At 34.9% G+C, this 15436-nt stretch overlaps 1 protein-coding gene across 1 annotated transcript in view; it reads right to left on the reverse strand.

The window, feature by feature from the left end:
• LOC106458365 (protein angel homolog 2-like) overlaps positions 1–15436 on the reverse strand; it is a 68253-nt gene that overhangs the window by 35743 nt on the left and 17074 nt on the right. Inside the window, exon 2 of the mRNA XM_013917872.2 lies at positions 9674–9812. Within this exon, the coding sequence (XP_013773326.1) occupies positions 9674–9683 (10 nt within the window). The 5' untranslated portion in view covers positions 9684–9812. The remainder of the gene's footprint in view (positions 1–9673; positions 9813–15436) is intronic.

The raw sequence follows: 15436 nt of genomic DNA on the forward strand, positions 1-15436 counted from the left end.
AGCATGTTTGGAGGGATGGGGATGCGAACCCGCGACCCGCAGATTGCGAGTCGAGCGTCCTAACCACCTGGCCATGCCGAGCCCGTTAGTGGTAAGCTACAAACTTTCTGTATTCTAAATCACCAGTTCTTCTTTATTTGTCCATAATGTTTTTCAAAAACGCTTCAGGTTGATTTGAACATGTAACTGAACATATATATTTGTAATAGAAAAAATTGAAAAAGATATCATCATATGGTCCATAAGTTTGATTCATCAGTATTTAGTTCAATATGTAAATTTAAAAAAAGTTGAAATAAGACATTTTTTATTCTAATAATAATTTTCATATTTTTTACAAGTAATAAGAATAAGTAAATATTGATTTCCTCTATATTTTATGCCTATAGTTTTGGCATTTATAGTAAGCCATCTGGAAAGTGTAGGCATTATCAACAGATATCAAACATTGTTGATCAAACCAACATCTGCAGCCAACACAGAGAAACTGGGTATACTTGTACTGAGAATATCCCACATATTTAGTTGCATTGCACATTGTCCAGTTGTTGTCTTGATTTAATGCAGATTCCAGCCTATTTAGAATACCATCAGTATATTTCTCGTTCACTGAGATTTTGCACGTAGACAAAGCCTTTTCATAAAACAAAACGGTTTCATCATATCTCTAAATAATTTCTCTTTTAAGTCCTGATCTTTTCCTCTATTTGGGTATGTATTTGAGAACAATAGAAGACATCTTGCAAGTACGCTGTTTATGGCTCTCAGGGGAAAGTTGCCAACAACAGAGCATGCAATAATTATAACGTATATACCGCAGTCATAATTGTTACTTTGTTGAGGGATATTTGCTACAGCAGTCACATTCCAGTCTTCCAACCTAAATTCCTCTTCGACTGATGTGTAAATGCAAGCTAATATTTTTATGAGTCCTGTTGTGCATGGAGGTAAAAACGAATATATCTTTCTCATGGATAACTGCTACAGCAAGAATACAATCGGATCCGGGGCCTAAAGCATCTGTATTCAATGGAATAAGTACTACGTTATAATTGATGAACTTGTTTGCTGCACAGTACTGTAATACAGGTTGAAAACTATTGTGAATGAAGTTATTGTGTCTTCTATGATCTCACCTCCAAGCCAATCTGTGGGACAAATACTTTTATTTTTTAAGACATTTGACCAGTCAAGACAAACACATCAGTAGATAGCCATGGAGGTGATACTACGTGTTTATGAATTGGTGTAGATGTAACAGAAAGTAAAAAAGTATGTGCGGTTTTAATGGTTTCATCTTTGATCTTCGTGTTCTGTATTTTTACTTGGCAATTTGTCATCACCATCTTCACTGTCACTGAACTCAGACATTACGGGTATACTGCCTTGCAAGATACTGCAACTTTTCATAAATGACATAAAAGAATCAGGAGCAGGATCCACAAAATAATCATAGTCCTTTCGTTTGGTTTCTTTCTTCCTCCTTTCCTTCTTCCTCATTTGAGAAAGGCTGTATGTTGTCTTAATGGGTAAATGAATATAAGTTGCCATTTACACTCCAAGAACATGGTAACATTTCCCTGTCCTTGGACATGAACACTCTGCTCATTTTGAAGTGTACTTTATCACATTCATATTTTCATTTGTTGGACTTTTTATCCCAATACTTTCAATGGTGTAATTAAACAGATGAAGTCCATTTCCACAACAGTTTGGGCAAGTGATTTCTGACCTGTCTGAAAATTTCTTTCTTTTTTTCCACAGTAACTGGTTTTATCTCACTTTCGAAGTTGACTCTATTTATTATTTCCTCTAGAAAAAGGAACGGTGAGATTTTCAAGTTCTCACCATCTCTTGGATCTTTATGGCATTTTTTTCTAAACGTAATTTCCAAGGCCACACTTTTCTCTATGGAATTAATGATTTGGTTTGGTTTGTTATAAATTTCGCACAAATAGTACTCGGCAAGAGTTATTTTATTTTCCTTTATCAAGCAGTATACATTTTTACGAAAAGCCGAAGAGCATTTTATCAAAACCTTTTGTTCGAATATGATGATACCTTTTTCAAACATTATCTTCATACCTTTTAATATTGTGCAAATTCGATTCTTTTAGTTTCCACGTATATTGATCAAAGTGAAAATCCATGTTTGTTGCGTCTGATTTGAAGCCTTTTAGAGATACATTTCATTTGCTTTTGGTTTTACAGGTAGATCAGAGGATACATAATATTTGTCAATATTTTTTTCCACTTCATCAAGTCTGAATTCAGTGTTTCGTTCTATAAAAACCAATATTCTTTAAACAGACACCGCCCATTTTTGTATAAAACAACGATATTTGTATTCATTTAACATCTAAATCACTTGTACAAGTCACTCTATTTTACAGAAAGAAAGAGCAATACTATTTATCAATATGTTACGAACTCACAAAATGAGCACGATGGTCAGGCACAGTCAAATCGAACCAGATCTGGAAACGCCACAAAGTAAAAGCAAAATACAATCTTCCTTATGTGTTGTATATAACACCTTTCCTGACCTCATTCCTTCAGCATGCTAGAAATTTTACCATTTCACATTAGTACGTGTACTGCAAACTTCGATACTAGTCCAATATTCTAGGAAGAACGTCTCTTCGCTATATTATTACACAATATACCGTATAAAACAACCGTGATTCAACTTATCCTGTGATGTATTTAACACTTGATTTAATATCAGAAGTTTTCCGTTTGTGACATTTCTTATAAAAGAAGTTAAATTTGCCTGTAAAGTTTATGGCAAATTAAAGGGTTATTATTTCAAAAGTACTCCTTTGCGAAAAAACTTGGATGTGTTTCATGTATCTTCATTGAGAGCTGTTTTACAATAATTCATATTGTATTATATCTTACTGACATCGCTTTGTTTCACATCTATTTTTTTATAATTTTTTATTTTAATATATTTTAATAATATTTTTATTACTTACTTGTTTATTTTATATTAAATAGTATCATTCCTATTTACTAGTCAAATAATTAGTGATGTTTAAAGGATTTTTGTTAGCTCGCTGCCACATAATTCAAATCAAGATCCAGTCTTCTGCTTCACGAAAGAGAAAGGAAATATTATGGTAGAATGCATATTTGAAACCACTCGTTGATGATGTGCTGGAAGATTAACATCCTTCTGAAGTTGTGTGAAATGATTCATTTACTATCTGATAATATGAGGTAGGGCAATGTAACATCTACATAAGCATCAATTCGTCCTTTGGTTAGCAACTCTTGCATATTGTTTTCAACAAGCCAGATCCAGGTGCACGTTCTCAAGTTATGTAACGTATTTCAGTTCACTATAAGTTTTTAATTTATAACAAATAACTCATCTCCCACTATTCAAAGTTCTGTTAAGTTAGATATACAGAGTAATGAAATAAATCCTGTAGAGTATCTATAGAACAACTTGAAGAAAATCCGCAAGAATTATGATTTCACTGTAAATCATTATATTCCATTGCAGTATTAAATCATGGCACTTAAAACTCGATTGTTTTGCAATTATTTCCAGTTTCTTTTGATGTCCCCCGGTGGAATAGCGGTAAGTCTTCGGATTTACAACGCTAGAATCGGGGGTTCGATTCCCAATCTGTGGACACAACAGATAACCTGATGTGACTTTGCTATGAGAAGACATACATACATACTTCTTTTGAAATTTACATTTACTTAGAATTCTTAAAGATGACTGTTTCATTGAAAGTACTATTTACGATTTCCTGTTTATGTAGGCAGACAATTCTTCAAAGGCGAATCTGACCCACCGATCAGGAAAAACTAGGGAAATCAATATAAGGTATTATACATGATCAAAAAGCTCAGTAAGAGTTTGCTGATTGTTCAAGGTAGCTCACTTTTTTCTAATTAGAAGAGTCACTTTCATTCTTACCAACATCTTTGCATTTCCAATTATTTTAGACACTACAATGTTGCAGTTCTTGAGCAATATTTAAGAATATTTGAATTTTGAGCATTTTTGTGTTTTCCTTTTTTATCCTTTCCCCCTCTCTTCCTATTGTGGATCACTCACGAGTCGGCAACAAACCACACAAAATCTATGTTCAAGTCAAATCATATCTTCTTTGAATTAGTAGACGAGGTTGCCATCTGGAAAAGTTTTCCAAATCTATAAACAGCCGCATACAAGGTAAAATCTCTGCTAAATAAATAGAAGTTGTTTTTTTTTTTCAACGAATGGAGAAATAAAATAAATGCACCCAAAACACTATTTACCATATCTATCAAAATAAGTAGAATCAAAACCATACCTATAGCAAGACGGGACTTTTCTCTAGGAAGCAACGTCTAGGACTTTTTAATGACACAAAATTAGCACAACATATAAATACCATCAAAACAAAAATTTGGCAAAGTACAAGCTATCTGCTGATCCTGACTGGCAACAAAAAACATGATAATTTCTAAGACATATATAAGATCAGTTATAGATTATGCCTGCCAAGTGTGACAAAACGTAGTAGAAACACAAATAGACTTACTGAGTTCTACGATCAACAAATACGACATTCTTACACAAGTATTCAAATACCCCTTTCTTGTCAGGCAGACTCTTAACAAACTTGGGTGAATGGTTAAGGAAAAATATGATGAAAAACAAACATTTAATTATGTTATAATAGCATTAATTTCTATGCAAATGAGTACAATATGGAACCTTAAAGCGAATACAAGGCTATATGCGCAATCACACAAAGAGTATAATAATCAAAACATTAGTGGACATTAGCCAAGAAATTAACATATAGCGAGTAAAACCGAAAAAAGTGTATATTACAAAAAAAAATCATCATGAAAAAGTAACCTGTGAAAGAAAGAGGTCGCCCGAGTACCTGCCCCTCTTATGTGTCACATGCTTATAATTTCCGATCCAGTCTCGATCAGGAAATCATTTGACTGTTTTTTTGTTTCTTCTTGGTGTAAATATAGCGAATAACCAGTGTAAGTTAGAGCTATAAACATTAGCATTTTAGAACGTTTAAATTCGTAACTCTAGGACTAGAAAGTCGTTTCACCATTTTCTCCATAGTAAGCTTAACAAACCATGTTGGAAAATAAGTATTTTTAAATATTGATCTCAGTATTGATAATCACTGATAATCACAGTATTGATAATCACTGATAATCACAGTATTGGTAATCACTGATAATCACTGTATTGATAATCACTGATAATCACAGTATTGATAATCACTGATAATCACAGTATTGGTAATCACTGATAATCACAGTATTGGTAATCACTGATAATCACAGTATTGATAATCACTGATAATCACAGTATTGGTAATCACTGATAATCACAGTATTGGTAATCACTGATAATCACAGTATTGGTAATCACTGATAATCACAGTATTGATAATCACAGTATTGGTAATCACTGATAAGCACAGTATTGATAATCACTGATAATCACAGTATTGATAATCACTGATAATCACAGTATTGATAATCATATGAGCACGACCTACGATACATTTTATTAGATTTTGTTTGAAAATATATGGTGCAGAGCTCTCGAAGTGTACGTATACTCCATAATTACACAATTGAGGAAAAACAAGACAATTGTACGTTTCACAAATACATCATATATTACGACCATGGTTTCGCCAATAAAGCCATCAGAGGTACAGACAAAAATCCAATCCAATCTAGTGTTCCTAAATAATTTCCATTATGCACTGAGCCAACTACATAATCGGTTTTTCTGAATGCTAGCTCTCTGACTGATAAAATATGCTCTAGTATTTAGTGCCAGCAATTTTTGTCTAAACTCCATCTGCTCTGTTAAAGTCTTGGTAATTCATCCACTTTTGGTTTTATGAATAACAACTTTGGTGGCGCAACATTGATACAGTAAGCTTGTTTCGTGCCAACCAATGCCCTTGCAGCATGTTTCCAGTCAGAGCAACTAGTTGTTGCTAGCAAAGTTTCCATTGCTATTGAAAACAATTTGCATGTAATGCAGAATATGTTTCCCTTAGATGATGAGTATCAAATAGCAAAATCAGTCTCTTTTAAGCTTTATCACTGCTCATGATAAATAAGTCTTTGCGCATTGACATTTATACTTGTGATACAGAATAGATTTTGTAGAAACACTGAAATCCACATCCATGTACTGGCAAGAGGTAATATCTAATACAAAAACAAAATCTCTCATTTCATCAGACACTTGTGTCCATGTCCACAAGTAAAAAGTAAAGTATCTTCACTGCCATTGCAATAGTTGATTTCTTTTTGGTGGGAGCTCAATTCAATTTGATGAAATTGATGGTCTAAAATTGTAGTCTCCAGATGATTGTTTTCACAATCTTGGTTTGCAGTTCTGTTTTGTCACTTTCTATTTGAGGGTAAGGGCTCGGTTTAATAATATGAGGTTGACGGCTATCAGCAGCCAGAGATTTAGTGTCTACATTGTTATTTCCACTGTCTTGGCTAGTGAGGGTTTCGGCACTAGAGGATATATATATCCATTAGGTTACTAGTTTTAGCTCCTATTTTCTCTAATTTTCTCTTCATCTTTCCTTGACTTTAGCTTTTCCCAACCATCCTTGTGTTTGTACATCTGTATAATAGGTAAGATGAACGCTTAATGAATAATATGTGTGTGCATGTACAATTGTACTACTGTGTGTGAGAGAAAGATAGATATAGAGAAAGATGTCAGAACAAGCTAACTAACAGTTTCATAACAAATGATCACATATGATTTTCTGTACTTAACTCAAAATTTTCAAATATTGTATTACGTCGTCAAGAAATTAATATCGCTTTTTTAGATGAAAAAACCCGAACAATTTATATGTCAAAACAAAACAATTATTAAATGAAATATTCTCCACTATTATCGGTGATGCTTTACATCTTACAATCAAGTTGTTAATATCCTGATTAAAGAAATCACTTTGCTTTGAAGCAAAAAACATGTCGATGTCTTTTTTAACACCTTCCACATTTGCATACGTTTTCTCATTAAGATGGTGTTGCAGCGAACGAAAAAGATGGTGCCATATCTGGAGAATCTGGCGGGTGGGGAGAACTTCCCAACCAAACTCCATAATCTTGTGTTGCGTCAAAGGTGCCACATCTGGGCGTGTATTGTCGTGGAGAAGAAGAACACCTTTCCGATTACGAGTGAAGGGCATTTCTGAAGAATGGCTTGATCTAAACGTTCCAGTTGCTGACTATAGATCTCTGCACTGACAGTTCGCTGTGAATTGAGGAGTTTGAAATGAATTACTTTCTGTGGATGGGGTCCAGATTTGGGGGTTCGAAGTGGTTTTTGTCTATGAATGAGCCACTGTTTTTGGCGTTAAATATTCGCATAGAGAATCCATTTTTCATCACCAGTGACAATTCTGTACAAAAATGGTTCACGCGCATTACACGCAAGAAGAGACAAACCAATGTTCACATGTTGGAAACGATGATCATCGGAGAGTTCATGAGGCACCCAAACACCTTATTTCCTCTGTTCTTCTTCTTCTTCTTATTATTATTATTAAAATGCTTTCATCTTATCAAATGACATTTGAGTATAAGACAAAAATAACAGAAGTTAGACAATGGCTGCCGGAGTTTGAAATGTGAGAAATAATGTGGTCATTAATGTATACCACTTAGCAGTTCTAATATATTAACTAGAATGTAATTATTCAATAATTTTCAGTTATAGTTTATTGTAGATGTCACTGTTCTTCGCCACTGCAATTTCTTTGTCAACAAACATAAATGTGCGAGTTTTTAAGCTAATGAGTTTGTACTACTACAAACTGATAACATATGTGTAAGTTTTGCTATGCTAAAGTAACAGATGGAATGGAAGTCACTGGTCATTTATAGTAGCAGATAAAGTACGAGTCAAAGGTCACGATGATTTTGCATTTTATCTTCACAGTGGGTGCAGGATAGTCCTGAAGTACAGCTCTGGATTTCAGGGCTGATGAGCTTGGTTCAAATCCATGCAATATCACAAATTTAATTATTCCCTGAACTCTGGAGCTGTGTGTGCATTGTAATAAGTATGGTCAAGTCCCAGTATTCAGTCTCGCAAGAGTAGTTCTCAAAGTAACTTTGCATGGTACTTAAAACAAGCACAGACAAAAAATACCGGGTAATATTTTATTTACGTTTTATCATGTGGCAGTATTCCATAAATATTTATCAAACTACATAATTAGTATTAAACGTTGGAACACTGTTGGCATCATATTGGATATAGTCACTGAGCTAACACTGTGTTAATAAGCAAACAAATTGTGGCTCAACATGGGTCTAACACCTACATATTATCTGGTAAAGTGCCAACGTGGAGCATATTTATTCTTTGTCATGTACAAAGGGTTGAGTATGTTATAATAAAACGATTTTCAATATGCAAATCAGCATGTCACATGATAACCACAGCCAATATAAAATCTAATTCGAACACATATCAGTACAATATTTCGACACTGTTTAGCAGTGCATACATAGTGTGATGCCACTCAAAACCAATTGCTTAGGAGAATGGTATATAACAGCCCATTCTAGTACAAAATATTCATACACTCAGATGTGTTCATATTAGGGACTTCAGATTTCAAAGATAGTGATATCTCTTAATATATTTAATGGCATTGGAAAACAAAAAAAAATATAGATCAATGTGGGACATCAGGATCATCCAGAAAGAGACCTGCAACAAGTTGTATCCCAGCCATCACAAGCAAAGTAATAAGTGAGAATCCATAAAATAGAGATCATCGGCAAAACTGTCTACATTCTTCAATTAACAGTATGCAACATAATCAAGAAGGATCTCCATCTGCAAAAGCAACACAAGTAACATGTATTCAAGTTACATCCATGACATATCTGTTCAATCTGAGCATACCTCAAGCAATTGGAGAATTAAATGAGTATTCATGCCATTTCATACAAAGAAATACCTCTTTAATCAGTGAATGCAGTACTTATTGAAGTTATGTATGATTGGACTGTTGAAACAGGTACTAGGAAATTGTCATCTTTGTATGTTAGATGGAAAGATTGAAGGATTGGTTCTCTTTGGATATGACAGCCTTACAATACCTTTTGCAGTGGAAACTATGCTACAGTATTATTGTCAAGACCAATTGTCATCAGATAGGGCAAGACCAGACGTAGTGAGGCTCCAAACTCATTTTAATATACCATATTCATCCTTTGTATTATTAACATCATGATCAAACTTTAAAGTCACAGTAACTCAAATATTCGTACCATTAGAATATACTTTCATAATATATAAATCACAGTCAAAATGAAACATTTTGACAGTCAACACTTCAGTTTCCATAACTCTTCTAATACTTATTTTCACTGAATTCATTCATTGATACACTGAGTGAAAATTGAATGTGTAAACAGAGTTCATTGTAGGCCCATCAAAGTTATTTTGCTTCTGTATAATTGGGATTTTCATGAAAGTTTTAAATTTAAAATACTTCAGTTTCTTTGGATATAGGTAACCAATCAGCTGTTCAATGAAATATTCTGCAGTTACCCCAGAACCATTAATATAAGAACACAAGTACATTATAATTAACAAATTAATGTAATTAATTTTGATTCTTACCCATACTCATAAAAGAATCTTTTTGTTTTTTCTTGCTCCTTTTGCATGGCCTGATCTTGAGTTAGAATCACACAAAGAGGTGGTGTGACACTGTTTGGAAGCTGCACTTCGACGAGTAGACCACCCACTTGCTGACATTCTGAAATACATTTTGTCCACTTTATTATTATTTTTGCACTTTTGATTTGTTATATACAGTAGTGGAAATATATATGGAAACAACAGGTCATATTATTTCTACCTGTTTTAGTTATATATTTTAAAATATTTTTTGGTTGTTTAGATTTATGCTGTAATGTTGGCAACACGTGATCCAGGAATTCTCTAACATTACCTTGTACTAGTTGCTTTATCTACAGTAGATAATGTTTATTCTGCACAGGAGGTTATTATAATAATTAAAGCATCAGGTTTGAATGGATTAGCACTGTAACATCCTTTGCTGGCCAGATTGATGCTGACTTAATGTAAAAGCTGATGAATACTGTAAGAGAGCAAATATTAGTGATGCTATCAACTGAACACAGAAAGCATGTTTATCTGTTGAACTCAGACATGCTTTCATTAGCCAGTTCTACTAAGAGAACATGGAGAAATGATCATATTCGATTACCAAGGTGTTTATTTCAACTGTGGAACTAAACACACTCCAGTAGAATTGACTATAATTACATCTGTGCAAGTATTCACACCGTAATTTATGTTTATTTGTGATAATAAAGACTGTTCATTTATTTACATTTGTTAAGACTCATTATCTTACACTTTAAGAAACTCAGTAAAGTCATCTACTAAAGAACACTCCTCTTATCTGCTGTTATTTAAGGGTTTGCCTATCTGACACTTGAAAGAAAAATTATTTTACATAATACCACCAGTAGATAGGAAGGAGAAATTTTGGGGTCATATCATTAGGATTTATTGTAGTGTTTCTGAAAGGAAAATGTGTGCACTAGCCTTTGTTTGATCTCTCAAATATAAAAAAGTTTTAAGGAACACTTTTCATGAGAAGAATTGCATTTTCTGGACACAAAAGTGCTCATGCCATAGATGTAGAGTTTACCAGTAGAGAGAGATAGTTGTAGGGAATTCTAAGAAAGTCTTCTCCTTGATATAGGACTTTTGCCTATGTTGAAAATTTCCATGGCATTGGTCAGCCTACAGCTATTGCATCCAGGCGACTTGCTCACTTCTTGTAAACCCAGATCACTCAAGTAGACAGTACCCCTGAGGATAAATCTGGGTAAAAGGAAAGCATGGACAACAAAGGTGCACTTGAAAATACTGGCACCTGGTGAGTTCCAGACTGTGTTGGAAGATATCTATCGAATTTCCAGGCTGTTGTCAGTCAGCTTTAGTCAAGACCATTGGTAACCTGAGGAAAGAGGCTGCAAGTATCACAGTTGGAAGATTTACACCATTCAGAGTTGTCTCCCTAACAGGTGAAACAACTGGCACTCACAGGTGAAGATTGTAACCTATGGAGCAACGTATTTTTCTGGACAAAAACATTTCCTGTCATACTTACAGCGGCTTGTAACACCTGGGGTAACGAAAAGTAGTCCATCACCCTGTAGCCCTAAAACAGGGACTGACCAGGGTGTCATAATCTCTGTGAGTGACTTCGATGGCATCTCCTAGCATCTATTGGGATTATGAGAGGAAGAGCAGCTTTGGCCCAGCACACAGGACCCTGTGAGCAATGCCTAACAGATCACTCCTCTGATGTTCAAGGAGAGAGCAAGAAAGAACCTGGATCAGTTCCTGAAATATTTCAGGCAGTGACTACCTGAAATAGATGGACTCAGGAACAAACTGTATGATGTCTGTTTCTGAGCTTAGACAGTCTGGCTCTCAGTGCTGTTGAACACTTGGATGAGGAGCAGCAAGACGACTAGTAAATTATCATTTATGAGCTGCATTGTTGGTTTGCCCCAGTTGAGAAATGAGTATTCCATTGGGCCAGGTTCAAGGCTCAGAAGAAGATCAGCACCAAAAGACCAGCAGCCTGTGCAGATAATATGTGCTAATTACATGGGAAGGCATACCTGGCAATTACCTCTGCAGATTGGAAAGACATCCTGATTGATAATTTTATTGAGAGACTTTCCAACGAGCTTATATGACAGTTCCATGGTGTGAGGATCATCATCTCTTTCACAGAAGCCAGATCTGTTGCAACATGCTTTGAGATAGTCACTTCAAACCAGCCATAAGAGAGAAAGAATTCTGCAGTGGCAGTTGTTATAACAATTCCACCATTTTATAGTGCAACTTAGTTACCTACATCACCACAGGCTGAAACCAGTTGGAAAGTTAACAACCATCTACCTCCACAGGAGGATAATGGAAGGCAACCACACTGTTTTCCAGTGAGGAGTGGACAGGGCTAAGCATGTCTTCCTAAGGCATATGCTGCAGCATGGTACACCTACATGATATACACTGCATCAAGGTCTACCCATGGAGTATATGACAATACAAGATTACATGCAACTGTAAGGTCTGCCCAAAGGATACATTCCACACATACACACTACAGTCCATGTCTCTGCCTGGACATCCTCCAGGATGGGAAGAGTGAAGTATCTAGACTATTTAGGTACTGTCAAAGGAACTGCCTATACTTTGCAACACAGCAAAAAAGGCAGAGCTATTTGCTCAAGCCAATGGCTCAGCATATGCACACCAACTCATAATGTCAGCATTTTGCACATCTGCAGAGTAGGCAAGGATATTAAACCTGTACATCAGATCAGTAGATCCAGGACGACCAGCGACAAGAAAATGGTCCAGAAAACTGGTGAAGAACAAATCAGGCTTGGTCACTTGCTTAGAGAGCACAATGGACAGCTTGCACCAAAGAGTTTAATGGTTTGGCCAGCTCTATCAGGACTGGATGGAGTTTCACATGTGCCTATATGTAATGGAAAGTGTTTGAGTTCCTAGTAGACACAAGAGCATTAAGAAACTTAACAGAAATCTCAGTCTTTCAAACTCTCTGAGTGAGACTATCACTGAAGCCTGTGAATACCAACTTCATTATGGCAAATGATGGTAAACTAGATATTAGAAGAAAAGTAAACTTTCAAGTTAGTTTAGGATGTGTCACCATTAAAATGAAAGTAGTTGTCTGAAATCTTAGATTTGGAATCTGTGTCATTGGGATTAGCGTACTGTGGATTTTGTTTGTCAGTTTTGCCTGTGCAACTTGTGAGATGATGTTACATGGGAACGTCATCCAATCCAAATTGAGCTCAGAAATAGTGGATTGCACAAGTATATGTAGTGAAATAAATAACAGTACCTTCATCTGTACAAGTAATGTTCCGTGGCTTAATCCAGACAAAGTCTAATGCATTGGTACTATATAATTTGATTATAAAACTATGCATGGAATAAACTGTTTCTTTTGAAGAAAGCAGGTAGTATTAGTTTGGGCAGTGATCTGCCTGATATGGGATGAAATCCTTGTGTTGCTTTGTAATTATGGATGATTGGTTATTCTACTGGATGCTAGAATGGTCATGAGTAACGTAATCATAGTAGACGTTATTAATGCTAGGTTGTGTCTTTTATACTGTGACTAAAAGCAAATAAATAGCTACCAACATACCTGATGGCATTGGTTAATAACATAGTATGGTAATCTTGACCCATCACAGGAAAAGTAACTTAGTAGCTTGTTGAGTGATTATGCCAATGTGTTTGTGGGACCATGTGACCAAATGGGTCAAACAACAGTGACTCAGCAACAATAGACAAGGGTGGTGCATTTTCAATAAAGCAACCACTATGTCAATTTCCTTGGAGCACTAGAGAGGTTAGAAGCAATGAAATACAGTGGATGTTGCAGGATGGAATCATACAGACTTTGAAAAGTGTTTAGTTTTCTCCAATAATGACTGTCAGAAAGAAGGAATTTACAGTAAAGTTCTGTGCAGACTTTCAATGGGTGAATGTGGTAATTTGCATTAATGCCTTACCTTTATTGCAGATGAAAATCTGAATGTGTTTGATGATTTTATCAGTAGCAGAAATGAAATAGTGGGATGAACAGAACTGACAATGTTTACTAGCGAGTCTAAGTTTGGGTTGTTTTACAGTAATCAATGGCAGCATATTCAAAATAAGAAGATAATTGTAGACATTACTACTACCTAAATACAACTACTACAAAGAAACTTAACTTAGGAGTGAATTTATGCAACTTTGGAGTAACATCTTCAACAGTGTTCGAGAGTTGGTAAACATTTATAATGCACTACCAACAGATAACTACATACAGATCTTAATATACTATAGCATTCCATTAAGAATGTACCTAATTAGCCAGGGATATCAAGATAATGAATCTAAACAAATGATCAACATTGTGCAAACCTACCAGAAGAGGAAACAAGACTGTTGGAACACTAGAACCCCTGCCCTAGCTCACCCAGAGTTCATACCTGAACAAATTTGGACATACACTGATAGTGTAGTTCAAGTTCAACCACGTGACATGCTTAGGGTTAAGTAATTAGTGATACTTGCTAATTGATTAGTACGGTGTTCCTCAAACCATGATATATACAGTAAAAAGATTTTTGCTGCCAAACAGTTGCTTTCCCTCTAGTTAGCAATTTGAAATTAGTGACAGTGGTAGACAGCCTTTATACGTTTTCCACAATAAAGACAGGGCAAGCAAGTTTGGTGACAGTAGGAATCAAACCAAAGAACCTAAAGTCATGAGCTGCCCCCCCCTCCACCCCAAATCATGAAAGCTGAAAAAATTGAAGTAAAAACCAACAATAACAGCCTATAAGGCTAAAAATGGGCAGAGTACAGATACCCCATTATGTAGTTTTGCACTTAACAATAAAGAAAGATAATAGCAATATTTCAATTACTCAGCTAGTTGGAACAATCATTAGTGGTAATAATTTTGATTATTTAACTATTTTCATGACAATTAATATAATCAGAATTTTGATTGATTGTTGGAATAATCAGAAACACTAATTTTTATTTATCTGACAATCTATTAATCGATTGTTGGAATATTTGAAAACAGTATTAATCAGAATAACTAATTTTGATTAATCTATCTAAATTGTAATATCAATCAGTTTATGTGACACTATTCAATCACTGCTCATGGGTAATTAATTATATTGATTAAATTGCCCAGTTCTAGACATGCTACAGGAACATTCCATGCATTTTCATCAATAAATTCTATCACTGCATGTTGATCAGTCATCCTGCTCTAGAGGTATCAAAGGACTTACAAATAAAACACTGACGTATGCAGTTACATATCTATATGCTGTCATTATGGTTCAGTCTATTGTAAGCCTTCACATCTAATTAAGCTTTTAAGCTTCTAATATATGAAGTGAATCTTTCTCCAACGCTACAGCAATTTTCACCAATGTTTCCAAAGTTATTTCCATTACTGTATATATTTTATAAAATCCATAAAACAGAAGCCTTTTTTTAAATATTTAAATTTACGTTTTTATTCTTTGTTCTAGTGTTTGATATGACTATACATGTAACAGATGAAGAACATTTTAGTTGGGTGCATGTAAAATGAATTACTTGTTGAACAGCAATCAATTTTCCTGCTTTGTTTCTTGGGTTATATCACACAAACATTATAATTATTTGCTCTAATGTAAATTTTTCACCTAGCCAGGCTCAGAAGAACAATATGGGTCAATTGGTGAATGAGGATGGCTCCAATAATTTATTGAGGTTTGAAATAAATGTTTATAT

The sequence above is a fragment of the Limulus polyphemus genome, unplaced genomic scaffold (genome assembly GCF_000517525.1).
Source record: "Limulus polyphemus unplaced genomic scaffold, Limulus_polyphemus-2.1.2 Scaffold451, whole genome shotgun sequence".
NCBI lineage: Eukaryota > Metazoa > Arthropoda > Merostomata > Xiphosura > Limulidae > Limulus > Limulus polyphemus.